At 38.0% G+C, this 27,709-nt stretch overlaps 1 protein-coding gene across 1 annotated transcript; it reads left to right on the forward strand.

Annotated features, from left to right (window-relative positions):
* Positions 1-570: 570 nt before the first annotated feature.
* On the forward strand, positions 571-27,247 carry LOC308353519 (dnaJ homolog subfamily C member 25). The gene is made up of 4 exons (XM_080820408.1): positions 571-999; positions 21,170-21,322; positions 22,981-23,451; positions 26,048-27,247. Exons 1-4 carry the CDS (start codon positions 667-669, stop codon positions 26,168-26,170), a joined length of 1,080 nt encoding a protein of 359 aa, XP_080676534.1. The 5' UTR covers positions 571-666; the 3' UTR covers positions 26,171-27,247.
* The last annotated feature ends 462 nt before the right edge of the window (positions 27,248-27,709 follow it).

The following is a 27,709-nucleotide window of genomic DNA, read 5'->3' on the forward strand; positions in this document are numbered from 1 at the left end:
TGCTGCTAACCATCTTACAATGCATAATACAGCTCTTATTTGGAAAAAAAAAATTTTAAGGTCCAAAATGTTACTGGTGTGGAGGTTGAGAGAGAACCTCCACATCTGAACTAGATGGTCATGAAATTTAAGGGTTCATAGCAGGCAGAGTCAGCGCCTAGAGCCTCTAAATTCATCTTCCTTTTGGAAAGACGGCATGGGGTTAGTGAAAGGAAAGCGTCCGGCCTGGGGACTCGGCTTTAAAATTCTGTGCACACATCTTCTTCACATGGATAACCAGACTGCAAGAGAGCCAGACTATCAATTGCCGCAGGTGAAGTAATGATGTAGAAATGATCGCGTGTGAAGGCCACGGTGGAAGGTAACGCGCTCTGCACACATTGGTTACATGTGCCTCAGACACTGAGACATCCTTTAGTTCTGGTAAGAACAAACCCTTCCGCCGCTGGAGCTACGAATGCAGTCACACACCGGAAGCGGCCGGGCGACTGAGGCGTCCTTCTCCCCTAGCAACGGTCGTGAAGGAAGTGGTTGGTGCAATCGCGCTCTGTGCGCCTGCGCGGAGGCGCCGCCTGCTGACGTGGAGCTAGGTCCGGGAGGCCGAACCTCGCACACCGCCGAGTGCGGGAGAGCCGCTTGGCTGGTGGAGCAGCGGCCGAGGCCGGGATGGCGGTGCCGTTCGCTCCGCGCGGGGGAGCCGGCGTTGCTGGCCAGTGCTGGTTGGTGTTGCTGCCGCCCCTGCTGCTGGCGCTGCTGCTAGCGCGGTCCGCGGGGGCCCTGGTGGAGGGACTCTACTGCGGCACGCGCGACTGCTACGAAGTGCTGGGCGTGAGCCGCACGGCGGGCAAGGCGGAGATCGCGCGGGCCTACCGCCAGCTGGCCCGGCGCTACCACCCCGACCGCTACCGGCCTGAGCCTGGCGACGAGGGCCCTGGAGGGACGCCGCAGAGCGCGGAAGAGGCCTTCCTGCTGGTAGCGACCGCCTACGAGACTCTTAAGGTGAGATCTGGGGACGCGGATTGGCAGCGAGGACTCCTGGCCGGCGGAACAGGGTTCTCGGTGACCCCGGCTCCGAGGGGGGCCACCGTCACGACCCCTAGGATGTTCGGGATTTCCTACGTGGCCGTGCGAAAGAACCCACACGCACGGGTCATTGACAAAGGTGGGAACCCCCTCGGGTCTTGGAGGACAGCTAGCCCTCTCCTTTTTGTGATGCAAAGCTTTGGGTATGTTACAGTTTAGTGAAAGCAGTTAAAAAACTTGCAACTCACACTTGGAAAGCAGGGTGGTTATTATTACCAAGATCTGTGATAGAACACAGGAAAGGTCTCCAATATTGAATGACTGTGATGGCGCCAATTTGACATAACTAGATTTCTGGGGATGGTATTAAATGTGACATTTAGGGGCATCTGGGTGGCTCAGTGGGTTGAGCGTCGGACTCTTGGTTTCGGCTCAGGTCATGCCTGATCTCAGGGTCGTGAGATCAGGCTCGCTCTCAGTGGGGAGTCTGTTTGGAATTCTTTCTCTCCCTCTGCCCCTCACCCTGATCTCTCTCTAAATAAATAAATAAAATCTACGTGACATTTAGCTTGGGTTTAAGGACTTAGAAAAACACTAAGAAGAACAATGAACAAGCACTCAGAAGACTGGATATTTGACTCTTGGCTCCTATACCCCAGTATGACCTTGGATAGTGACTTAATATGTCACAGTAGCTGTTTCTTCATATGTGAAATTAAAGCCATATCACCTCCTCACAAGGGTTCAGTCCTCAATGAGAATTGAATAAATGTGAGAAATCCCCTATACAAGACCTGCAAATACATACTTAATGACTTGGGGCTCAAGACTCAGAAGTTCTGTCAGGAAAAATTTTGTGAATATGGGTGTAGTCATTTGACAAAGGTTTTATTGAATCCTTTGGAGATGGGGAGATTTACCCTGTTCCTGTTTTCTTCTGCTACTGCAAAAATCAAACCATATAAGGAATCACAAAGTATAAATCATATTTGATGGAAGTGTTACTGCTTCAAGGGTCCCATCATGCTAATGTAACAGCAGTTGTAGTTGTAAGGTGTTTCTTTCTAGCTTTTTTTTTTTTTTGGTGGTGAAGTTTTCCATGTTGCTTTGTAATCTGTTTTTAATGACTACTTCTAGTGGGTATACTATAATTTAACCATGGATTATTTGTTCAGAATAGCTTTCCAGAGCTGAAAATACTGAATCAGGGACCTAAAGGCTCTTCATTCATGCTTTCCAGAGCAGTTTATATAATATGGATTCCTATTAATGAGTATGCCAAGTTCACTGTATTCTCCCTAGCATTGGTGAGATTTAATTCTCACTGGCCATTGACTGAAGAATGGGTGGGGACTAGGGAAAGTGCAGACACCAGAGGGTTAGTTGCTTATTATTTAGGGTATAAAGTGATTGAGGAAAGACTTCAGAAAAATGGGAAAGAACTTCTCCATCCAGGGAAACCCAGCATCTAAAGTCCCAATCTTTGTTCTTCTGCAGTGAAGAAAGGTAGTCCTCCAGACAAGCAGCCAGAAGGCTCTGGTGACACATAAGGAAGCCCTGGGAGGATGGAGAACTTCCAGAAGACAGGGCAGCAGAAACTCTGGCAGCTGCTGCCTTCTGTTGGGTTTGGAAATGGGTAGGTTTGGCATGAGAGTGGTGAACATGTTAGTAAGATATGAACCAAGAAAGACAGACAGTAGAGAAATTTTGCTGGGAGGAACCCCAACACTCTATTCTTGCCATTTTCTCAAAGAGACAAATTTGGAGGCTGATTTGATGAATCTGTAGTGGTTGCCTCCAAAAGTTTCTTCCCCTAAAGTTTAATGCTGATTTGTCAGTGAATAAAAGTTTGATAAAATAATTTGTCCACTTTGGGGCAGTTAAAAACTGGTATGTCTGGAGAAAGTAACATGTTTAATCTTGATCCCAACAAGAGGTTTACAGTACTACAAATGTATCTAAGCAGGAAACAAAAATTGGAATTACACTGATGGAGGAGGGAGTGAGAGAAAATGCTATAGTTTCCTCAGCCCCATTCAGTGTTACTGTCAGAGGAAAGGGATGTTTGGGGATGGTTTGGACCCTTGAAAACCAGACCTAACTGAGTTCCATGAAAGCTATTTTAAAGTTATAGAGATGGACTTCTAAGTGGAACACCTCCAGAAATTTTATTGTTCAGACTTCATTGCAGATGCTTTCTCCTGAAATGAGGAAAAGGACTTTGATTTGCTTATTAAAAACAAAGTCGTCAGATTTTATTTCTGTCATAATGGAAAATTATGAGTAAGCTGCCAGAGAATATCATTTCTGGATAATGCAGAGATCTAATGAACTAGAGTCATCCAGTTTGGATAGCCTCACCCTTCCAAATGATCCCCTTGAGGCAATGAGGATGTAACCATTACTCTCAAATTATATCTGTAGGCTAGAATGAGGGCAAGAAGTCCATGTGGCCTTTGCTAAGAGCAGGTCAGATAGAATAGTGGGAGAAGTTTATGAGTTCCAGTGGCTCTGGAATGGAGATACAGAAGCCTATATGGAATTCCACATATCATCTCATGGAGGTAGCAGATGCCTATCTGGGACTGCTTCATTTCTGTTTGCTATTTTTGTTATATGCTATATCTTTCTCCATAAAGAATAATAGTAAGCCCTGTGAAAGGTGCACTTCTCTAAAGAGCCAGCCAAAAAGGAGGGAGGGACTCGGGAAGACTATGTCATCCTTCATAGCCATGTGCAGTTATTGCTGGCATATGGAAGAAGCTGATTTTATGTTTTGTTTTGTAAAGTGCATAAGTAGATTCCATTTCTGGAACAGTGTATCCAACAGAAATTGTTCCTTTTCTTGAACTCTGAAATAATTTAATTGTAAAATTCACTGGAGCTGAGAGTCTTTTTTTTCCCTCTCCCCATAGTTTTTTTTAAAGATTTATTTATTTTAGAGAGAGAGCGCGCTCACGCGCATGTGCACACACGAGCGGTGGGGGAGGGGCAGAGGGAGAGGGAGAGAGAGAATCTCAAGCAGACTAAGTGAAGAGCCCAATGAGAGGCTCAGGCTCACCACCTTGAGATCACAACAAGTCAAAAGAGTACGAGGCTCAACCGACTGCACCACCCAGGTGCCCCTACCACCATAATTTCTTGATAATCTTTTAATTTCTCTTATTAGTTTGTTCAACTCTCTTAATCTTTTTAATGTATATGATATAAGAAACTATATTATATTTTCATTATAACCTTATAATGGTATTCATCAAAACTTCTAATAATCAAGGATCTGTGGATGTTGATAATATGTGTATCACCAAAATGGGAATTTATATTTGTGAAATATAGTGGATTTATGGCTCTGAGGTTGTGTTGGTCAAATACATGCCTCTTTGAGAGAGAGAGGGTTTTATTTTGTTTTGTTTTGATGATGGTTGTTTAAAAGTACACTAACATGATTTAAATACAGTTGGTGAGACAAGAAGATACTATCACTCTTGATCATTGTTATTTTAGCAACACAGATTCTACCTGTGCATAGAGAGATTGAGGAAAACCAGAAAAAGAAGGATGGGTAATAATGGAAGGCAAAGGCACTGGTCAGATGCTTTCATCAAGTCGTGCTTAGTTCATATTCTCAAGTAACTTAAAATTGCAGTTCTCAGCAGGACTTTAAACCATTATGATCTCACACACTGCTTTATATTTGCTTCATAATATAAGCTAAGTTAAGACAATGAAATCGTATTTAGTGTATTTGACTACTGGGGATTCAGGGAATTCGTGGACTTTGGAAGTTAAGTAAATGGACTCTCACTTGCTCTGTCAACATTAGATCTTTTTATGTGGATATAGCACTTATCACACTGCATTGTAAATACTGAGAAGCCCTCCCCTCTCCACTAAACCATCTCCCTGCCTTTATGATTGTATATCCATGGCACCTAGCCCAGTGTCTGGCACATTGGATAATGAATGTTTGTTAAAATGAAAGACTGGTATCTGGAGATAGATTCAGTGGATTTCTGACATTTTGACATTGTTATGTGAAGCCTACTTTGGCATTTTTATCCTAAATGTAGTTTTAAAGAGTGGTACAGATAAAGTAGATTGGATGACTATGAATGAAAAATTCCCACATGAGAGAAAAATTGCCTTCTACTTTTAAGGAGAAGTTCTGTTTTTTGTTTTTTTTTTTAAGTGAGAACATTGATCCTTTTTGAATATAGATAAGAGTTGGATGAAGTAGATGAAATAAGGATGGCCTGGAAATCAACAAATGATGGAACAGAATGTACTTAGATGGAAAGAATGTACTTAGAACATGGGAAAATAGACTTTAATAGCATTTTGTAAAATCACAAAAGAACAGAAAAGGTCTTGGCAGTATTACTGGCTTGAAGGTTATCTGATAAGGTAACATAAGTAGTGAGAGCCTTTTAATACTCTAGCCTTGTCTTGGCATGGAAGTCACAGAACACTTTAGTTTCTTTTTATCAGCCTGATTGATGTAGCAGGGCTTTAGCACTTACGAAGAATTTGGCACGGGGTTGGGGGGTAGGTGGATTCTGAATGCCCTGCCCTTTTATGTTACTGTTCATTGTTCTTTCCTAGTTTATTCTACTCAATCCTTTCTGTAACTGGTACTGAGGTGGGCACTAGGGGAGGAGATCATAACAATGAAGAGGGCACAGTTCTTCCCTTTAGGCTTTTAACATAACAAGAAGACAGATACTTATTGTTCGGTTATTATTTATTTAAGTTACATAATAAAGATATGTGTAGATTATATTACAGCACTGAGAGGATACAATTATTTCTTCTTTGGGGATTGGAGAAGAATGTACTCTTTGGTCTGGATCTAGGACAGTCATCAAAGGTTGACAGTGAAGGGACATTTCTAGTAGAGGGAAAACTTGATCAACAAAAACATGGAGACATGAATGTTCAAGACTTGTCCAGGAATAAGGTGTAGTTTCCTGAGGTATTATAATAGTGAGTGTTTTCTCTATCAATGATCACTTTTATTGTATTTCTCCCAAGGACTCTTTGTTTTGGGAAAAAATAGCTAACTGCACTTCTTAGTATTACTGTTTCTTTTTTAGCATCTATCCAGATTAATCATTCATAATAATTGGGTATTCGTAAAAATAATAAACATGTAAATTTCTATTACAGTGTGATGCTGATAAACAGCGAAATTAAGTAAACTTGATGGCAGATGGTTTTCATTTCACATGTCAACTCTTATTGGTCATTACTCTCTGAAACATTTGCAAAGGTTTTGAGTCTTGTCTGGGTGTAGTGGGAAAGATGAGATATTCGATAGTGATTTCTCCCATGGGCCCAGAAGAAGGGTGTGGTACTTTATGTACCACACCTGCTGTTTCTTCTGTGAACCCAAAAGTGCTCTTTATTTTTTACTGATAACGTAATTTCAGCTGTTATTCCCTATTTAGGGCAAAGGTTGACTGTACACCAAATATGTTTAATTTTAGTTCTGTGATGCCACATGATGTTATCAACAACCAATCAGAGCTTCTGATTAACATAAAAACTACTGAGTTGATATAATTCTGGCCAGAAGCTGAGCACTTGAGATTTTAATTTAGCTTGTGGGGATTTATCACAGATAAAAAAAACATTTTGAGATATTCACAGCACAAAAACCATTACTGCATTTTTCACAGCTATTAGAGGATCTAGTACTTCCAGGTTAGAAGCCTGTCAGGTAAATGGTAGGGAAAATGTTTCAGGAGACTGGAACATAGTTTGGGATCAGGTGATGAACAACCCTTTAATCTGTGTTTAAGAATTTGAACTTTATGTATTGAATAGTGACCAGAGGTTTTAAAGGGGAGAAATAACACAGTCTGATGTTTCTTTCAGAAAGAAAATTCTGGTAACAATATTGAGAATGGGTTCGGGAAGGCTGGAAGGTTCTTGTCTGAATTCATTTCCACCATTTTCTGGAATCTCAATTCCTCTTTGGTAACTTGAAAACCTCTTAGTTGATGTATTTCACATTCTTTTCGCTTAATTTTGCTTCTTTTAAAGCTACAGTCACACTTACCTTCTTTTTTTTTACTGTGGGCCATCTTCACTTCATCTCCTTATCTTTCAAGAAGGTATTGTAGACTGACGTGTACCAGCACATGTAATGGAATTGTTCTTAAGACGGACAGTGGTGTTCTAAGTGTTAGATTTGAATGCTGCTCTTCATTTCTCCCTCCTGGAACTATCTGTGGCATTTGACGTTGTTGGCCATGTAGCTCTTTAAGCTGCTCTCCTTTGACTCCCTCAGTGTTATTCTTTCCTGTTTCTCCCATCTTTTTCTAGTTGTGCCTTTTCAGTCTTCATAGTCTTCTTTTCTTCTCCCTACACCTTAAACATTGCTTTTCCTTAGAGTTCTGTCCTTTGGGTACTCTTTTCTTTTTGTTTTCTAAGCTCTTCCTGATGAAACTAACCATACCTGTGACAACTCTAAAATCTGTGTATTCCCTAGGTTCATATTTTCAGTTATGGTCTTATTTGTGGCACAGCTACCTAAAATTAAACATTTTGGAAATCAGTCTTGTTATGCTTGTTAAAGCATAACAGAGGAGAGAAGCAGACTCTGCGCTGAACACAGAGCGTGATGTGGGGCTAATCTTACCACCCTGAGATCATGACCTGAGCCAAAACTAAGAGTTGGACACTTAACTGACTGTGCCACCGAGGTATCCCTGTCATGAGAATCTTAAGAGATTATATACATATGCTTTGGGGCACAGAGTAACATGGTCCACACAGTGATTATAATTAGAAAATTTCAGGACACCTGTGTGGTTCAGTCAGTTGAGCACCTGCCTTTGATTCAGGTCATGATCCCATGGTCCTGGCATGCTCAGCACGGAGCCTGCTTCTCCCTCTGCCTTCCAATCCCCCTGCTTGTGCTCTCTCCCGCTGTCCCTCTGACAAATAAATAAAATCTTAAAAAAAAAGAAAGAAACTTCACTGTTAATCCTCAACATGATTGGTTGTTTAACTCCCTTAATCATTAAGTCTTACTTATTATACTTTTTAGTCTCTAAAATCTCTCTCCCTCATTCTGTTCTTTACAATATTGTCAGAGTGAACTTTCAACAAATAAACACACCTACTCAGTGCTATTGTTCTCATGCTTTAAAACATTTCATTTTTGAATAGCACAGACAACACTCTAGCACTTTAGGATGGCATATGATGTCCTTTCTACAGTTCTTATCCAAATCAGTTTTTTTGGCCACATTCAGTACACCTTTCTTCCTGAATTTCCCTAGTGCTCAAGCTTCAGTGAATTCATCCTATTCATTGATGCTTCTGTACCTTAACACTTGCTGTTACCTTGGTATGGAACAAGGTTTAACTACATTGTACTTGCTTTTCAGGATCCAGTACTCATTTCTTCTCTGCTGTGGATCCCATTACCAGTTGATCTCAGGCAGGGTTAGTCAGTCCTTTCTTGCTTAGCACATCAAATTGCATTTTTCTTGCTTGTTAGATTCTTCTAGATGGGAAGGTTCTTGAGACCAGGACATTATCTTGTCTTTTTATCCTCCCTTGAGTCCAGCACAAGACTTAATGCCCTGCATAATTATTTGCTGAGTTAGAAATAACTAAGTTTTCTAAAAGCTCAAGTAACCAAGTGGATGGTGATACTCTACTCTTAACTGAAACATGGAGGGACAGATTTGGGTTTTGAGCATGTTTATGTTGAGATATTTATGTTACATTTAGGAAATGCTTAGGAGATATTTGAAAATAGGACACAGGAAAAGCAGATCTGAGTGTCACTAGTAATTAGGTGATACTGCAAATCATGGAAATTGTTGAGGCCACATGTAGACAGAAGAGAAGACACATCAGAAGATAGTTCCACTAGTGACTAGGGTCAAGGAACAAGAAGAGAAAACTGATGGCAGTTAATTTTCTTCCTCTTTAATAAGATGTAATGGCTTGGAAATAAATTTAGGGAAACAGATATATTTTTTTTAAGGATCATTTGTACATATGTATTTCTTTAAAAATGGAGTTAATAAATTTTCTTTAAAAGATTAATTTTCTTTTTTTTTTTGAGAGAGAGAGAGAGAGGGGGAGAGTGAGTCCCAAGCAGACTCCACACTGAGTATGGAGCCTGATGGGGGACCAGTCTCATGATCCTGAGATCATGACCTGAGCCAGAACCAAGAGTTGGTTGCTCATCTGACTGTGCCACCCAGTCACCCCAATTGGATTAATATATATTTTTAAGAATGAACAAAAGAGAGGGAATTAAGATAGTGGAGGAGTAGGGGACCCTAAATTTGGTCCCTCAAACAGCTAGATAGTTATCAAATCATTCTGAACACCTGCGAAATCAATTGGAAATCTGAGAAAAGAAATGCAATTCCACAGACAGAAAAGCAGTCACTTTTTGCAAGGTAGGAGATGGGGAGACTTGAATCTGGGATGATATATTAGAGGATATGATGAAGGGGAGGGAGCTTGCTTAAGAAGGCTACCGCAAAGCATTATAAGCAGTGGAACACAAAATCAGAACTTTTAGAAGCCTGCTACAGTGTGGTAGTCCCTGGTTTAAAGGTGCCTAGGTGGCAGAACAGGGCAGAATCCCAGATGGGAGAGTTTGGTATCAGGATCCCCGGAGTCACAAGAAGAACAGGGGTGCCTGAGTGTGGCAGGTTTCCCAGCCACAAGAGTGGGGAACATGGCTGAAAACAGCAAGTTTAGGTGCTGGCTTTCTGCTCTGGGTTGCCATAAACCCAGGAACTGTTGCACAGTTGTGTAGCAGCTCTCCTGGCTGGTGTCAAGCAAACGGCAGAAGCATGGTGGGAGGAATAGCACAGGTTTGTGTGACAGGAAACTGTAAAATATGGAGTTTTGAAACTCAGTGGTGTGCCTGGGATAAAAATGCTTGGTCCCAGGCTGGGTGAATGCAGAGTTCACACAGAAACCAGGGAGATGAGAGTGACTGACTGCTTTTCTGTGAGAGCTCACTGTTCTGAACTTTCAGCTCCAGGACTAGAGAGCAGGGTGCTGCCATTTTTTCCCCCACTCTTCAGTGCTGAAAGCCTTCAGAGAGCAAAACACATAGTGGAACCCAGAGCAGCTTGTGCTGAGCCTGGGCCCCTGGCAAGGGAGGCACATTTCTACTAGGGCAAGGCACTTGAGAATCAGTGTAACAGGCCCCTCCCCAAGAAGATGAGCAGGAACAAGTGGCTTGCACCAAATTTACTGATCATAGATGGCTACAGCTCTTGGGGAAAATAGTATATAGCATTTGCGTGTGTGTGTTTTTTTTTTAAATTCTTTAGTCTTTCAGTATCCTTTTTTTGTTATTATTTTTTCAATTTCTATTTTTATATATATGTATATATATATTTTATTCTTTGTTTCTTTTCTTTGTATTTTATTTTTGTGTGTGTGTGTATATATATATATATATAAATTTTCTTTCTTATTTTGAGATCTGGTTTCCTTTAACAAGCAGACGAAAACACACCCAGGATCTAGTGTTTTGTTTTATTTTTTTGTTTCTTGTTTGTTTTTCTTGTTTTTGTTTTTTTCTGATTTGTTTTGTGTGTGTGTGTGTGTGTGTTTTTTTCCTGTTGTTATTGTTGTTCTTATTGTTGTTTTTCTCATTCTTTCTTCTATTCTTTTCTGGACAAAATGACGAGACTGAGAAATTCCCCCCAAAAGAAAGAACAGGAGGTAGTACTCACTGCCAGGGATTAAATCAGTATGAATATAAGTAAAATGTCTGAACTAAAATTTAAAAGAACTACTATAAAGATACTAGTGGGCTTGAAAAAAGTATAGAAGACACTGTAGAATCCCTTACTGTAGAAATAAAAGAACTAAAATCTAGTCAGGCTGAAATTAAAAATGCTATTACTGAGATGCAGTCCCAAATGGAGGCTATAAAAATGAGGATGAAATAGAAGAAAGAGTCAGTGATGTAGATGATAAAATGGTGGAAAATCAGCTGAAAAGAAGAAAGAAAACTACTGGATCTTGAAGGGAGACTTAGAGAGCTCAGTGATTCCATAAAGTGAAATAATATCCAAATAATAAGGGTCTCGGAAGATGAAGAGCAGGAGAGAGGGGCAGAAGGTTTATTTGAACAAATTATAGCTGAGAACTTCCCTAACCTGGGGAAGGAAACAGGCATTTAAGTCCAGGAGGCACAGAGAACCACCCCCCTCAAAATCAGTAAAAATAGTTCAACACCTCAACATATAAGAGTGAAGTCTGCAAATTTCAAAGATAAAGAGAAAGTTCTGAAAGTAGTTTGAGGCAAGAGGCCCTTAATCTGCAAGGGAAGAAACAAGGCTGGCAACAGACCTGTCCACAGAGACCTGGCAGACCAGAAAGGACTGGCATGATATACTCAATGTGCTAAATGGGAAAAATATGCAGCTAAGAATACTTTATCCAGCAAGAATTCAGATTAGAAGGAGAGCTAATGAGTTTCTGGGACAAACAAAAACTAAAGGAATTTGTGAACAGTAAACCAGCCCTGCAAGAGATATTAAAGGGGATCCTTTGAATGAAGAGAGAGCCCAAAAGTAACAAAGATTAGAAAGGAACAGAGACAATGTACAGGAACAGTGACTTTACAGGTAATACAATGGTAGTAAATTCATATCTTTCAATAACATAAATGGAGTAAATGCTCCAATCAAAAGACATAGGGTATTAAAATGGATAAAAAAATAAGACCCATCGATACACTGTATATAAGACATTCAATTTAGACCAAAAGACACCTCCAGAGTGAAAGTGAAGGGGTGGAGAACCATTTATCATGTCAGTGAATATCAAAAGAAAGCTGAAGTAGCCATCCTTATATCAGACAAACTAGAGTTTAAACCAAAAACTATAATGAGAAAGAAATAAGGGTACTATATCGTAATAAAAGGGTCTATCCAACAAGAAGATTAACAGTTGTACATATTTATGCCCCTAACTTGGGAGTAGCCAAATATATGAATAAACAAAATTAATAACAAAATTAAAGAAACTTATTGATGATAATACAATACAATATGATAATACAATAATAATGTCTGTCATAGCAAAAGATAGATCAGTTAAGCAGATCAACACGGAAACAAAAGAGTTTTGAATGATACACTGGACCAGGTGTATTTAACAGATATAATCATCCTAAGGCAACAGAATATACATTCTTCTCGAGTACACATGGAACATTTTCCAGAATAGATCACATGCTGGGCCACAAATCAGGTCTCAACCAGTACAAAAAAAATCCAAGATTATGCCATTCATATTTTCAGACCACTATGCTTTAAAACTTGAAGTCAACCACAAGAAAAAATTTGGAAGGACCACAAATACATGGTGGTTAAAGAACATCCTACTAAATAACGAATGGTGGGTGGGGAGGGGGTGACTGCATGGCTTAGTTGGTTAAGCATATGCCTTTGGCTCAGATCATGATGCTAAGGTCCTGAGATTGAGCCCTGTGTCAGGCTCCCTGCAGGGAGCCTGCTTCTCCCTCTCCTCCCCACTCATGTTCTCTCTTACTATCTCTGTCTCTCAAATAAATAAATAGAATCTTAAAAAAAAAAAAAAAAAGAATGCGTAAACCAGGAAATTAAAGAAGAATTTTTTTTAAATGCATGGAAGCAAATGAAAGTGAAAACACAACAGTTCAGAACCTTTGGGATGCAGCAAAGGTGGTCCTAAGAGGGAACTATATAGCAACACAGGCCTTTCTTAAGAAACAAGAAAAGTCTCAAATACACAGCCTAACGTTACACTAAAAGAGCTGGAGAAAGAACAGCAAATAGGGTGCCTGAGTGGCTCAGTCAGTTAAACAACTGACTCTTGATTTCAGCTCAGGTTGTGATCCCAGAGTCCTGGGATCAAGCCCCGAATTAGGCAATTAGGCTTACCACTCAGCAGGGAGTCTGCATCTCTCCCTCTTCTTCTGCCCCTCCCCCCCACATGCGTAATCTCTCTTTCTCTCTAATTCAAACAAACAAACAAACAAAAGCCCCCAAAACAAAAAACAAAAACAGCAAATAAAGCCTAAATCCAACAGGAGAAGAGAAAGAATAAAGATCAGAGCAGAAATCAATGATACAGAAATTTAAAAACCTATAGAACAAATCAGTGAAACCAGGAGCTGGTTCTTTGAAAGAATTAATAAGATTGATAAACTACTAGCCAGACTTATCAAGAAAAAGAAAGGAAGGACCCAAATAAATAAAATCATGAATGAAAGAGGAGAGATCACAACCAACATCAAAGAAATACAGTTTTAAGAACATACTATATGAGCAACTATATGCCAACAAATTCGGTAATCTGGAAGAAGTGGTTCATTCCTAGAAACATATAAACTACCAAAACTGAAACAGAAAAAAATAGAAAATCTGAACAGAACCATAACCACCAAGAATATTGAAGCAATAATAAAAAATCTCCCAACAAACGAGAGTCTAGGGCCAGACGGCTTCCCAGGGGAATTCTACAAACATTCTAAAGAAGAAATAATAACCAGTTCTTCTGAAGCTGTTTAAAAAAACAGAAATGGAAGGAAACTTCCAAACTCTTTCAGTGAGGCCAGTATTACCTTGATTCCCAAACTAGACAAAGATCCCACCAAAAAGAAGAATTATAGACCAATATCTCTGATGAACATGGATGTAAAAATTCTCACCAACATACTAGCCAGTAGCATTCAACAGTACATTAAAAGGATGATTCATCACGACCAAGTGGGATTTATTCCTGTGCTGCAAGGGTGGCTGAGCATCAACAAACCAATCAATGTGATACACTACATTAATACAAGAAAGGACAAAAACCATATCCTCTCAGTAGATGCAGAAAAAGCATTTGACAAAGCACAGCATCCTTTCTTGATTAAAACTCTTCACAGTGTAGAGATAAAGGGTACATACCTCAGTATCATAAAAGCCATCTGTGAAAAACACAGCAGATATCATTCTGAATGGGGAAAAACTGAGGGCTTTGCCCCTAAAGTCGGGAACACAGCAGATATGTTCACCATCAATGCTGTTGTCCAACATAGTACTAGAAGTCCTAGCTTCAGCAATCAGACAACAAAAAGAAATAGAATGCATCTGAATCAGCAAAGAAGTCAAACTTGCACTTTTCCCAGATGACATGATACTCTGTGTGGAAAACCCAAAGACTCCACCCCCAAATTGCTAGAACTCATACAGGAATTCAGCAAAGTGGCAAATCGGTTGCATTTCTATACACTAACAATGAGACAGAAGAAAGAGAAATCAAGGAGTCAGTCTCATTTACAATTGCACCAAAAACTGTAAGATAACTAGGAATAAACCTAACCAAAGGGGCAAAGGATCTGTACTCAGAAAACTAGAGAACACTCATGAAAGAAATTGAGGAAGACACAAAGAAATGGAAAAATGTTCCATGCTCATGGATTAGAAGAACAAATATTGTTAAAATGTCTATGCTACCTAGAGCAATCTATACATTCAGTGCAATCCCTATCAAAATACCACTAACTTTTTTCACAGAGCCTGAACAAATAATCCTAAATTTGTATGGAACCAGAAAAGAGTCCGAATAGCCAAAGGAATGTTGAAAAAAGGAAACCAAAGCTGATAGCATCACATTCCGGACGTCAAGCTGTATTACAAAGCTATAATCATCAAGACAGTATGGTACTGACACAAAAACAGACACATAGATCAACTGAACAGAATAGAGAACCCAGAAATGAACCCTCAACTCTATGGTCAACTAATCTTCAACAAAGCAGGAAAGAATATCCAACGGAAAAAAGTTTCTTCAACAAGTGATGTTGGGAAAATTGGACAGCCACGTGTAAAAGAATGAAACTGGACCCTTTTCTTACACCATACAGAAAGATAAACTCCAAAGGGATGAAAGACCTAAATATGAGACAGGAATCCATCAAAATCCTATTAAAAATTTGGTGTTTTTTGGAGTTGCTGCCCAGCAAGCAGCAACTCTTTGACCTTGACCATGGCAACTTCTTACTAGACACATCTCCAAAGGCAAGAGAAACAAAAGCAAAAATGAACTATTGGGGTAGGGGACGCCTGGGTGGCTCAGTTGTTAAGCGTCTGCCTTCAGTTCAGGTCATGATCCCAGGGTCCTGGGATCAAGCCTCACATCGGGCTCCCTGCTCAGCAGGAAGCCTGCTTCTCCCTCTCTCACTCCCCCTGCTTGTGTTCCCTCTCTTGCTATGTCTCTCTCTGTCAAATAAATAAATTAAATCTTAAAAAATGAACTACTGGGACTTCAACAAGATAAAAAGCTTTTGCACAACAAAAGAAATAGTAAAACTAAAAGGCAACCTATGGAATGGGAGAAGATACTTGCAAATGACTTAGCAGATAAAGGGTTAATATCCAAAATCTGTAAAGACCTTTTTGAACTCAATACCCAAGAACAAAAAATACAGTCAAGAAATAGGCAGAAGACATGAACAGACATTTCTCCAAAGAACACATACAGATGGCCAACAGACACATGAAAAAATGCTCAACATCACTTGGCATCAGGGAAATACTAATCAAAACCACAATGAGGTGTACCACCTCACACCTATCAGAATGGCTAAAATTAACAAATCAAGAAACAACAGATGGTGAGGATGTGGAGAAAGGGGAACCTTCTTACACTGCTAGTGGGAATGCAAACTGGTGCAGACACTCTGGAAAGCAGTATGGGTTTTCTGTGACAAGTTAAAAATAGAGATACCCTACAACCTAGCGATTGCACTACTAGGTATTTATCCAGAGGATACAAATAGTAATTTGAAGGGGCACATGTGCCCCAGTATTTATAGCAGCATTATAAACAATAGCCAAATTATGGAATGAGCCCAAATGCCCATCAGCTGATGACTGGATAAAGAAAATGTGGTATATATATCCACTGGAATATTACTCAGCCATCAAAAAGAATGAAATTGTGCCATTTGCAACGATGTGGATGGAACTTATTTATTATGCTAAGTCAAATAAATCAGAGAGACAAATACCTATGATTTCACTCATAGATGGGATTTAAGAAACAAAGATGAACATAGAGGAAGGGAAAGAAAAATAAAATAAAAATAGAGAGGAGACAAACCATAAGAGACTCTTAAAGATAGGAAACAAACTGAGGGTTGCTAGAGGAGAGGTGGTTGGGGGTGAGGGGTTACTGGGTGATGGGCATTAAGGAGGGCACTTGATGTAATGAGCACTTGATGTTATATGCAACTGATGAATCACTAAATTCTGCCCTGAAACTATTAATATAGTATGTGCTAACTAAATTGAATTTAAATACAGAATTTAAAAAAAAATGTACAAAATATTATTATATTTTTATATATTATTGATTCCTGGCCTTTAACATCCTAAAATGGTTTCTACTATCTGTGTAACTGAAAATTTTTACTGTAAAGGTGGCTGCAATATTAAATTATTGCAATTATGTATCTTGAGATCAAATAGTTCATTATTTCTTTCAAGGGCAAGAACGTAATATATTTTTGCCTCTGGGGAGGGGGGAGAATGATCATTTTCCTAAGAGAAGGAAGGATTCAGTGCTTTCTTGCTTGTGGGTTTCCTCTTGTTCACTTTTGATCTAGATATTGGTGGTTATGTTCCAGTCCTCCTGCATGTGCCCACAAGGATTGGGAGTGGAGTGGACACCAGCAGAAGCACCATTTTTTCCTGTAGACATTAGAAACAAGGAGCTTTTTGCCCTGCTTGTCAAGGCTCAGGACAGAGAGGAGGAAGAAACAAGTATAAAGGTTTTGGTTTTGGAAAGAAGTTGGAATCTCCTGACCCTGGGACTCTAAGATCCACAAAATTGCTGAAAGAAAAAGTACTACCTTATTGAAAGGTAAGACATTAAACTGTTTTAAGGTTTAAGCTGTTTTAGCCACAGTAGCATGTTTTCATAAGCTGTGAAATCAAGCAGTCATTTCTGCTAAGCCAAGGTTTTTGTGAAATAATCACCCATCCAGCCTTCCTGATGAGATAGAGACCTGTATGGCTCAAGGGATGTTTATAGTGAGGGAGAGCCTTTATAAAATTGTACTCATTTTTTAAATGACATTTACTGAATGCCAGGCACTGTGGTAGGCCTTGGATATACAGAGATAAAAGTGTCAGTCACCCTACCTATCTTCCAGAAGTTCTTATTCAAGGGAAAGAAAAAAAAACTGATGATTACAATGTGATAAGTGCTATAATAAATAGGTCACATGTGTAATAAGAGTGGTCTAAATCTGAAGCAGTAATGTTTGTGTCCTAAAGGATTAATGGAAGCTCATGAGGCTGGAAGAAAGGGATGGATATTTGAGGTAGAGAGAATTATATGTTTAAAAACATAGGTATGAAAAGTGTGTTGTATTGTAAGAACACACCAAATTGCAGAAATTACCTGATGTTTGCTGTGGGGCAGAAGAGGGGCAAGTGATGAGATGTTGCTAGGTCAGAGTGGATTAATTATGGAGGTCTTGTTGGATGCTAAGGAATTTTTAGCTTACTTAATAGCCATGCAGCAGCACTGAAGATGAAAAAAATTGTGGGACTACCTGAGTTTTAAGATGGATAGGAGAAAAAATAAGTATAATGGTTTTAAAATAAGTATGTGCCTGTAGCTCTCAATGGGGTCCCAGTCTCTTGTCTTGTCTTTTTTGCTAATATTCCTCTATCCTTGTGCTCTTAGTAGGTTGATTCTAAACTTTGTAGGTTACTGGAGAGTAGGATTTTGATTTAGACTATTGAGAACTAACTCTCCAATTTGTGCCAACCTTGAACACCTTCCAAAGTGTATTATGCATGTCTCAACCTAAAATAATTTTCTTCATTCTGGAGAGAAAGCTGTAAACCCAAGAGTGAAGATGATGGTTAACTAATGCTGTTAACAAGGAGGTGGCCAACTTTTCTTGTCTTTAAAAACAAGATCATAAATTTATGGTGAGCCCCCTCCCCATGGAAAAGAAAATTATCCTAAGAGAGGTCAGATTTGATCCTTCAATCTTCTGTGGAAATTAGTTAATTTGAGGACTTATTAGAGGGTCCTGGTTGCAGTAGAGAGGCCAGACACAAGGTACAGATTTTGGAGTGGCTGTTTGCTGAAGTGTTAGTTGACCATCCTATTTTAGAGGAGCTCGAGACTCAGTAAAGTAAGTCACACATTTAGGGACCAGTGAGAAGATGGTGACCCTAGTGGAAGATCTGGGTGAACTGTTTGAATAGGGATTTCTGCATTCTGTGGATTATGACCTTCACTAAGATAAGGGAACAAAGAAGGAAGGATATTATTGGATCTGTGACATTCACATAGTAGATTTTAATGACATTCAAAGATCTTGCTGTATACTTTAACCAGAAGGAATACAGTCAGGCTGGGCAAATGGCTCTGTATAGATAATGATGCTGGAAATCTGTTGGAATCTAATCTCAGTATGGCAGTTGGTTTCAAAACTACATGTAATCTAGTTGGAACAAGGAGAAGAATCGTATTTGAAGAAATACATTTCAAAAGTCATCTGCTAAGATTGGGAAGCTGAATTAAAGGTCAAAGATTTTAGGCCAAAAGCAGAACATTTCTATAAAATTAGTCCAAAAAGCAAAAACTGGAGGGAAAATTGAAAAATTCTTAAAAGATGTCTTGAGGTACTCAAAATGAGATACATCAAGAGTTGTAGGCTTTAGTCTTCAGAGCTATCTGTGACCTATAAAGTTTCTGTATGTCCTATAAAGTTTTACCCTCTTTAGGTTAGAAGCTCTAAAGTATAATTGCTTATAGAAAGAATAATATATTGACAATTGAGGTGTGTGGCAGTTACCACAGAAAATCTTTTTTGACAGAAAGGAACATTCATGGAGTAAATTTGAAAATGATAACAGCCTGAGCTCAGCCCTCCTTATATAACAGTTCTCATACTGACCCTCTAAATAGTGTTATGGAATAGAATTTAAATATATTTATATTTAATTCTACTAGATACTAGTTTATCTAGTTTGAAATTCTAGTCAGAGGTAAAAAATATTTTGAATGTACTGAACCTAAGAGAATTGTCATTCAAATTCAGAATTTTTAAAAAATTTCTTTATTTAAGATTTTAATTATTTGAGAAAGAGAGAGCATGCACAAGGCGGGGGAGGGGCAGAGGGACAGAGGGAGAAACAGGCTCCCTGCTGAGCAGGCAGCCTGACACAGGGCTCAATCCCAGGACTCTAGGATCTTGACCCGAGTCCAGGGCAGACATTTAACTGACTGAGCCCCCCAGGTGCTTCCAGAATTCTTTAAAAAAAAAAAAAAAAAGATTATTTATTTATGAGAGAGAGAAAGTGCATGTGCACAAGGAAAGGAATAGAGGGAGAGGGACAAGCAGACTCCATGCTGAGTGCAGAGCCTGAAGTAGGGCTCGGTTTCAGGAGCCTGAGATCATGCCCTGAGCCAAAACCAAGAGTCAGGTGCTTAACCACTGCACCACCCAAATGCCCCACAAATTCATAATTCTTAGTAGAAAATATATGATTTTAATGGTACAGAAGAGATTTTGTCATTAGCAAACTTATTTTAAATCTAAGAAACTGCATGTTGGAGGATCAGGCGGTCCATAATAGACCTGAGAGCCTCTCTCTGTGGTAGGAAAGCACTAGGTGTAGATTTTGAAATGCCTTTAGTTAAGTATTTGCAACTTTATGAATGTTGAATACTTCATCCTAGAAAGACATCCTCTAGGTTAAAAAAGGTTTTTTTAATTTTCATAATGATTTATAGTATACTCCCTTATATAAGAGTAAAGAATTTGTTGTGGTTTTACTCTAACATTTTTTGAACAAAGAAAAAATGGGGGTGGATGGCTGGCTCAGTTGGCTGGCTATAACATGCAGCTCTTAATCTCTGGATTGTGAGTTCAAGCCCCACATGGGGGTAGAGTTTACTTAAAAAAAAAAAAAAAGACAAAATAGTTTTCCTGTGTGACCAAAAAAATCAAATCATAACTCAATTTAATAGTTCTTCAATGTATGTAGCTCAGTAAGAGATTGGCATTTATCCCTATTTAAAATTAAAGGTTTTAAGAAGTGTTTTATTTGTGAACACTCAGAGTAGCATTTCAGAATGCTATGATTTTTGTTTCAATGTATTTGTATGATTAAGAAGTATGTTTACGTTAACTTATTTATGAGCTGGGCTGTGACAATGTTATAATAGTATTATAATATGCATTATGTATTTGTAATGTATTTTTGTATAATATTGCCATTTGATATTCAAAACACTAAAACTAGTAGAGCAGATATTATCTGTTTTACAAATGAGGAAGAGTGAGGCCCAGAGAGGCTAAAAATATCACTTGAAGTCACAGAGTTAAACACTCACCATTATACTGCATCAGGGCTTCTTTGAGATGAGCATAATTCAGTTTTATAGGCACAGACTGGCTTCGTCTGCATTTTATTGTCTTAATCATTGCTTTTTTTTTTTTAATATTTTATTTATTTGAGAGAGAGAAATCACAACTAGGCAGAGAGGCAGGCAGACAGAGAGGAGGAAGCAGGCTCCCCGGGGAGCAGAGAGCCCAATGCGGGGCTTGATCCCAGGACCTGAGATCATGACCTGAGCCAAAGGCAGAGGCTTAACCCACTGAGCCACCCAGGCGCCCCTTAATCATTGCTTTTAACAGAAAACTTTCTACACAAGGCTGGGAAATGATTGTGAATATCTGTAGTAGAGACAAACATTTGTTCCTATCAACAATTACTGAGAGAAGGTATCAACATGTTCTGAAGTTACAAGAACACAACATCCTTATTACCACCATAACACTGGCTAAAATGGCATGGTTAATAGTTATTAAAATGTTTTTCTTTTTCCAGGAGGACTAACAATACTTAAGAATTTGGAGAGATTACTTTTATTATGGTTATACCTAATATGAAAGTTCTAGAAACCCATTTATGTGTGCTTTTGAAAAGTGGTAGGGAATTTTTTGATTCTGATAGTTTCACTTCTTTTATTCAGATTAATCGTACGTGGTTATAAAATTTTGTTTGACTTAACAGATTATAAATTATGGCCATTTTCTGAAATACCCTATGAAATTGGGTATCTTGTTATTTTACAGGATGAAGAAACACGAAAAGATTATGACTACATGCTGGATCACCCAGAAGAGTACTATAGCCATTACTACCACTACTACAGCAGGCGCTTAGCCCCTAAAGTGGATGTTAGAATTGTGATTTTGGTCAGTGTATGTGCTATTTCAGTGTTTCAGGTGTGTATTGATGGAGGTGTGTGTCTGCATGTGTGTACTTGAGTGCACGTTGCCTAGTGCTGATCATTAAAAGTGAATCAGAAGTACCCTTTTATAAAATTTTACCTGTACTTGAGACTAATTTTTTTAGAGTAGAAAAATAATCATTTATTCAACCAACTTACTAACATTGGAATCTTTGTCAGTGGCAAATCCAAGAAATTGATGAATAACATCATTATATAATAAGAAAACCCAACAAAGATCTTTTTCTCATTGTTTCCATTAGAGCATTTCCATCCTAACCTGATAATAATACTTTTGTAGGACTTTTCAGTGATTGTCCATTATATTTGTGAAAAACCTGAACTTTTTAATATGACCTGACAAGTCTTGGCACCTATCCACCAAATGCCAGGAAGTGCTTGCCATCACTGTAACAACCAAAAATGTCCCATGCATTTCCACTGCCTGCTAAGGGCAGTTTTGCTTTGGTTGAAACTACTGAAATAGATTAAAACAGTAATCTTTGATGTTGTTTTAAATGTCGCAAAAATTTAACTTCAGCTTGAAATGAGTTTTTCCTACTGTTAAACTAACCACAGCTATCATGTCTTATTTTAGAGGAAAAGAACATGTCAGGTGACTAGAATGAATCAATTTGCTAGTCTGAAAAATGCTTCTCTAGTTTAATTCCCAGAAATAGGATTCACTTTATATGACAAAAAGAATTACTATTGAATACTAAGGTTGTGGATTTTAAATAAATCTGCTTTTGCAGGAATATTTTCCTTTCAAAGGGGAAGCAGGGATAATTTTACCTTTCTGTTTTAGATATAATACCCTGGTAACATTTTTTCCCCCTAGTCCTAATAGAGTGCTACTATAATATTTCAAGATATTATTGTTGTAACTGTAATATTCTTTCAGTAAAACAGCAAATGAAATGTGGAAATGTGAAGAATAGGACGTTTCCTGACAATTAATGAAACCCTTTATGTATATTTATCAAACAAGTTATGTGTTTTCCAGTCAAAAAAGAGTTCAAACATGTTAGAATCCTTTACTTCAGAATATGATGAGCATTAACTGTATATATTGAGATGGTTTAGGGAAGAGATGGGAATAAATATAGTTGCCTTAGTCTATAGCCTGTGACTTTTCTTCTTTTAAACAAGTTCTTCACTGGCTCGTTTTGCCATGTAATTCTTCCCCCCAGAATGTAGATCACAGTCTCAGAGTCTTAAAAACAAAAGAAAGATTTCTTAATGGTGATCTAGGGAAAGCCAAATGGTAGATTTGAAATCACAGATGTGATGTGATTCTATTGATTTATAACCTAATCTTGGGTATCTCCTTTCTGAATTAATGGCTTTTGGCCTAGCTTAGGGCTTACCTGATTTATCCAGCTTCAGGTCCCATGTACATGTGGGCATTATTCAGGTTTATCTTTTACTTACAGAGAAAGATGATTTTAAATTAAGTAAGCTCTATGCTAAATGTGGGGCTTAAATTCATGACTCCAAGATCAAAAGTTGTATGCTGTACTGACTGAGCCAACCAGGCACCCCTTGAGGTCCCTGTTTTTAATCAGAATTGCTTTGGGTGGGGGGGATGGTGTTCACCAAGGTGCACTTTGATAGTAAAAATGACCTATTTTTCTTTGTTAAATATTTCAGTTTTTCAGCTGGTGGAACAGCTACGACAAGGCAATCAGCTACCTAGCCACAGTGCCCAAATATCGTATCCAAGCCATGGAGATTGCCAAGCAGCAGGGGTTACTCAGAAAAGCCAAAGAGAAGGGCAGAAACAAAAAGTCCAAAGAGGAAATTCGTGACGAGGAGGAGAATATCATAAAAAACATTATAAAAAGTAAAATAGATATAAAGGGAGGCTATCAGAAACCCCAGATATGTGATCTTCTCCTGTTTCAAATTCTCTTAGCACCTTTTCACCTGTGTTCATATATAGTCTGGTATTGTCGGTGGATCTATAATTTTAACATCAAAGGCAAAGAATATGGAGAAGAAGAAAGACTATATATCATACGGAAATCCATGAAGATGTCGAAATCTCAGTTTGATAGTCTAGAAGATCATCAGAAAGAAACTTTTCTTAAACGAGAGCTCTGGATAAAGGAGAATTATGAGGTGAGTAATTATTTGCCGGAGTTTTTGTGTCATCTTACTTATGAAATTAAAATTTGGTGTAGGGGAAGGGATCACAGAAATGCACTCCAGTTTCTGAAATCCAAGATTTAAAATTATGAATAAAGATCTTATTTTTATTGAAAGTGTGACTATATTTGGTAGTAGGACAGTAGGTTTTTAACCTGTAATTTGTCTTAAAAGATGAACTTCTAATATTTTAACTGACTCATGCTAAAAATCTTAATGATGGTCTGATTCGTTATGTTAAACAGCAGTGGGATAATAATGTATGATTGCAAGGATATCACAACAACTTTCTATTAATTGCTCTAATTAAAATTTGTTCTTTCCCACATTTTCTTTCAGTCATATAAACTTACATACAGGGATTAAAAAACAAAGCAAACATGGGAATAAGGGAGGGAGGAGGACACGGAAATGTTGAAATAACTTCATTTCAAAATAGAGCACAGAAGCTTCTGTATAATAACTAACTTATGTATGAAAGGTTACTTTTATTTTTTTAAAAATGCCTCCAAAGTTTGGGCAGTTTAATAAACGTTATATTCTATAATTGTCAGCTATACCAGTTACCTTGAGGTGGTCAGCTGCTTAGCTAAAGTCTTAAAGGAACTATTTATCTCATCATAATGATATTATTTTAGGTTTTGGGCAGAATTAATTGGCTAATGTATTAAAGATAAGAATAAAGCACAGTGATGGGGCACCTGGCTGGCTCAGTCAGTAGAGCATGTGACTCTTGATCTCAAGGTCGTTAGTTTGAGCCTCACATCAGGGTAGAGTTTATTTAAAAAACAAAACAAACTATAGGGAGGTTTTGTGCTATGGTGAGTGCTGTGAATTGTGTGAGACTGATGAATTACAGACCTGTACCCCTGAAACGAATAATACATTATATGTTAATTTTAAAAGGATATTAAAAAAATAAAAAGAATACAGTATAGTAAAATCTTCTTAAGAAATCTGAATATATTTGTGTTTTTAGTTTCATAGACATTCCTTTTTATATGTGGTATCCTAAATAGGTTTTACTGAAAGTAGAATACCAGTTGGAGGGACGCCTGGGTGGCTCAGTTGGTTAAGCGGCTGCCTTCGGCTCAGGTCATGATCCCAGCGTCCTGGGATCGAGTCCCACATCGGGCTCCTTGCTCAGCAGGGAGCCTGCTTCTCCCTCTGCCTCTGCCTGCCTCTCTGTCTGCCTGTGCTCACTCTCTCTGACAAATAAATAAATAAAATCTTTAAAAAAAAAAAAAAAAAGAATACCAGTTGGAATTATATTTAAGTAACTTACTATGAATTGCCAGAATGTTTTGGCAAGTAGATATAGTTAGCCTGCTTGTAAATAATGTAAAAATGGAAGGTAACATACTATTTTGCTCCTAAAGTACTTGAAAAGTTTTCTCTTAAGTAGGGTAAGCAGCCCAGTTCACAAAATCTTTCATGGAGTACTATCCTGAATTATCATGTTATTCTATGAGGTGATCTTAGTCATTTGGAAGTAAAGTCATTTCTTTCTAAAATTTGATGAAACTGGTTATGAAAACTTGTCCATTTAGTTTCATCTGACATCCACAAAAGTTACAGAAATGAAGATTTTCTTTGTCCTTAACCTGTGTGGTTTGTTAACCCTCTTTGGGAACCTTAATAAAATATTTTGAAAAACCAGTAATTATCTTTGAATTTGGAGACAGTTATATACATAAGGTCATTTTATTCCTTGGTTAGGATCAACAGATACTGAAAGTCATCAATTAAATTTTCAGAGCACAGGGCGCCTGGGTGGCTCAGTGGGTTAAAGCCTCACCTTTGGCTCAGGTCATGATCCTGGGGTCCTGGGATCGAGTCCCGCATCGGGCTCTCTGCTCAGCGGGGAGCCTGCTTCCTTTCCTCTCTGCCTGCCTCTCTGCCTACTTGTGATCTCTGTCTGTCAAATAAATAAATAAAATCTTTAAAAAAATTTTTTTTCAGAGCACCATATTAAAGAAATGAAGTATGATTCTTTAAGATTGAACATTAGTTGTAGAGAGGAAATGCTTAAATTCAGCTGATGTATGATGTCAATGAGGAAAAGAATATATTCTTAGGTTACAGAAATCAGTAACAAAAATTACTAAGCTCTTATACAAGTTTTTTTTGTTGTTTTTTATTTTATTTAATTTAATTTTTTTTTTTAAGATTTTATTTATTTGCCAGAGAGAGAGAGAGAGAGAGTACACACAAGCAGGCAGAGAGGCAGGCAGAGGCAGCGAGAGAAGCAGGTTCCCTGCCCAGCAAGGAACCCGATGTGGGACTCGATCCCAGGACTCCTGGGATCATGATCTGAGCCGAAGGCAGCGGCTTCAACAACTTAGCCACCCAGGAGTCCCTGTTTGTTTGTTTGTTTTTATTTAACACCGAATGTTAAGGTGCTTAACTGCTTAGTATTTTTAGATGCATGGTCTTCAGAAGACAAGCCGGTACATTCATAGGAAACGTTTACCTAAAGTTATATTTGAAAAATGTAAATATGCCATAAGATAATGACAAATGTTTCCCTTTGGGTGGTAAAGTCATTTAGTATTACTTATATGTACAGGTTTATAAACAAGAACAAGAGGAAGAACTAAAGAAAAAATTGGCAAATGACCCCAGATGGAAGAGATACAGGAGATGGATGAAGAATGAAGGGCCTGGACGATTAACATTTGTGGATGATTGAGGATTGCTGGAATGCTACTATGCCAAACCTTAATTGTGATATTTTCATAACTGAATTATTTTAGAAATGTATCAACTGCTCCTCAGCAGTACTTAAAATTCCTCAAATATTTGATTAAACAGAATAATGTAGAAATTTAAATTTTCCCTTAAAACTTTATACATAAGACATTTATTATGATTGTTCAATTTTTATAATCTATTTGTGGATTTTGTTAAATGATCTGACATGAAGATTTACTTGTTGCCATTTAAAATTTTTATATGTTTAGTTAAAAGATTTGACATGAAAATTTATTAGATACCATTTAAAATTTTCACGTGTTAAGTGTTTATTCTTTACAAGTGTTTCCTTATTCTTATAGTGCTACATTTTTCTGCTTCCATGGCCTCTAATATTTTCACAAAACATAAAAAATTCTAATTACATTGTGTCTTTAGACACGGACTTCTTCGGCAAAACGATTTCAACTGTCATGTCGTCTCATTATAGTCATTCTAGGATTGAAATATGTTCAAAATATCTCTCTAGGAGAGTCTTCTGCCAGAATGTGCTTATACTATTTTTCCCCATCATAATATTCTTAATAAGATCAGAAACTCTCCAGGAGAGTGAATCAACCTTCATGTCCTTGTAGGATGATCTTGATTACAGTCATTATAGGACTATAACTGTATTCTCGAACATTATTTCCAGAAGAGGCCTTAAAAAGGTCTTTTGTACCACAGTATTGCTTTCCCAAACCCCTCAGTTTAAAAAAAAAAAAGAGAAAAAGAGCAGAAGTAGTGTACTGAAAAGTTGTTATGTATTATTAAGTCCTTGAGTCATGAAAAACCCAGTGTACATGAGTGTATTTACATGCATTTAAACCAGAATGAGGAGGTGCATGGTTGTGTGCTATTCTTTCAAACAATGAAATATATGTTTTATACATGTGGAAGTGAAAGTAATTCACACATAAATTGACTGAAGCAAGTATGATACTGCATCAAGGTATTGATACACAATCATGATAGTGAATCAGTACTCCTGTTAAAGGATTTATCTCATTGCTTCATATTAATAAAATGGTTGCAATATATCACAAGTTTGTTGGTATGACATTTTAAATTAAGGATTAACATAATTGCTTTTGTATTATATAGCTTTAAAAGATTAAAGTAGATAAGATACACAGACTGTTTCTAGCTAAAATAAACTAGTGTTTTCAGGAGCTCAGCCCAAATATGTGATATATACAAAGAGGCAGGAGGGAAGAGTTTTGACCTTGTGAGTCATTTAGTGAGGATGTAAGTGAGGTAAGTGAGGACCTCAGTTACCTTAATAGATAGAAATTTGGGGAAGAACTTTAACTAGATTATCAGTAGGACCCCTTTGCTGTTATAAAATTCTGAAATAGTTACGTTTTTCTAAGGCACGTGCCCTTCAGTTAAAATTTCAAACTTCTGGTATTCTGAGTTTTCTTTTTACACCTAGTAATAAGGAGTAATAAAAGGACTGGGTATGTAGCATTCATAAAGGTTGGCTGATTCAAACAAT

The sequence above is a fragment of the Martes martes genome (assembly GCF_963455335.1).
Source record: "Martes martes genome assembly, chromosome: 12".
In the NCBI taxonomy this organism is placed as follows: Eukaryota; Metazoa; Chordata; class Mammalia; order Carnivora; family Mustelidae; genus Martes; species Martes martes.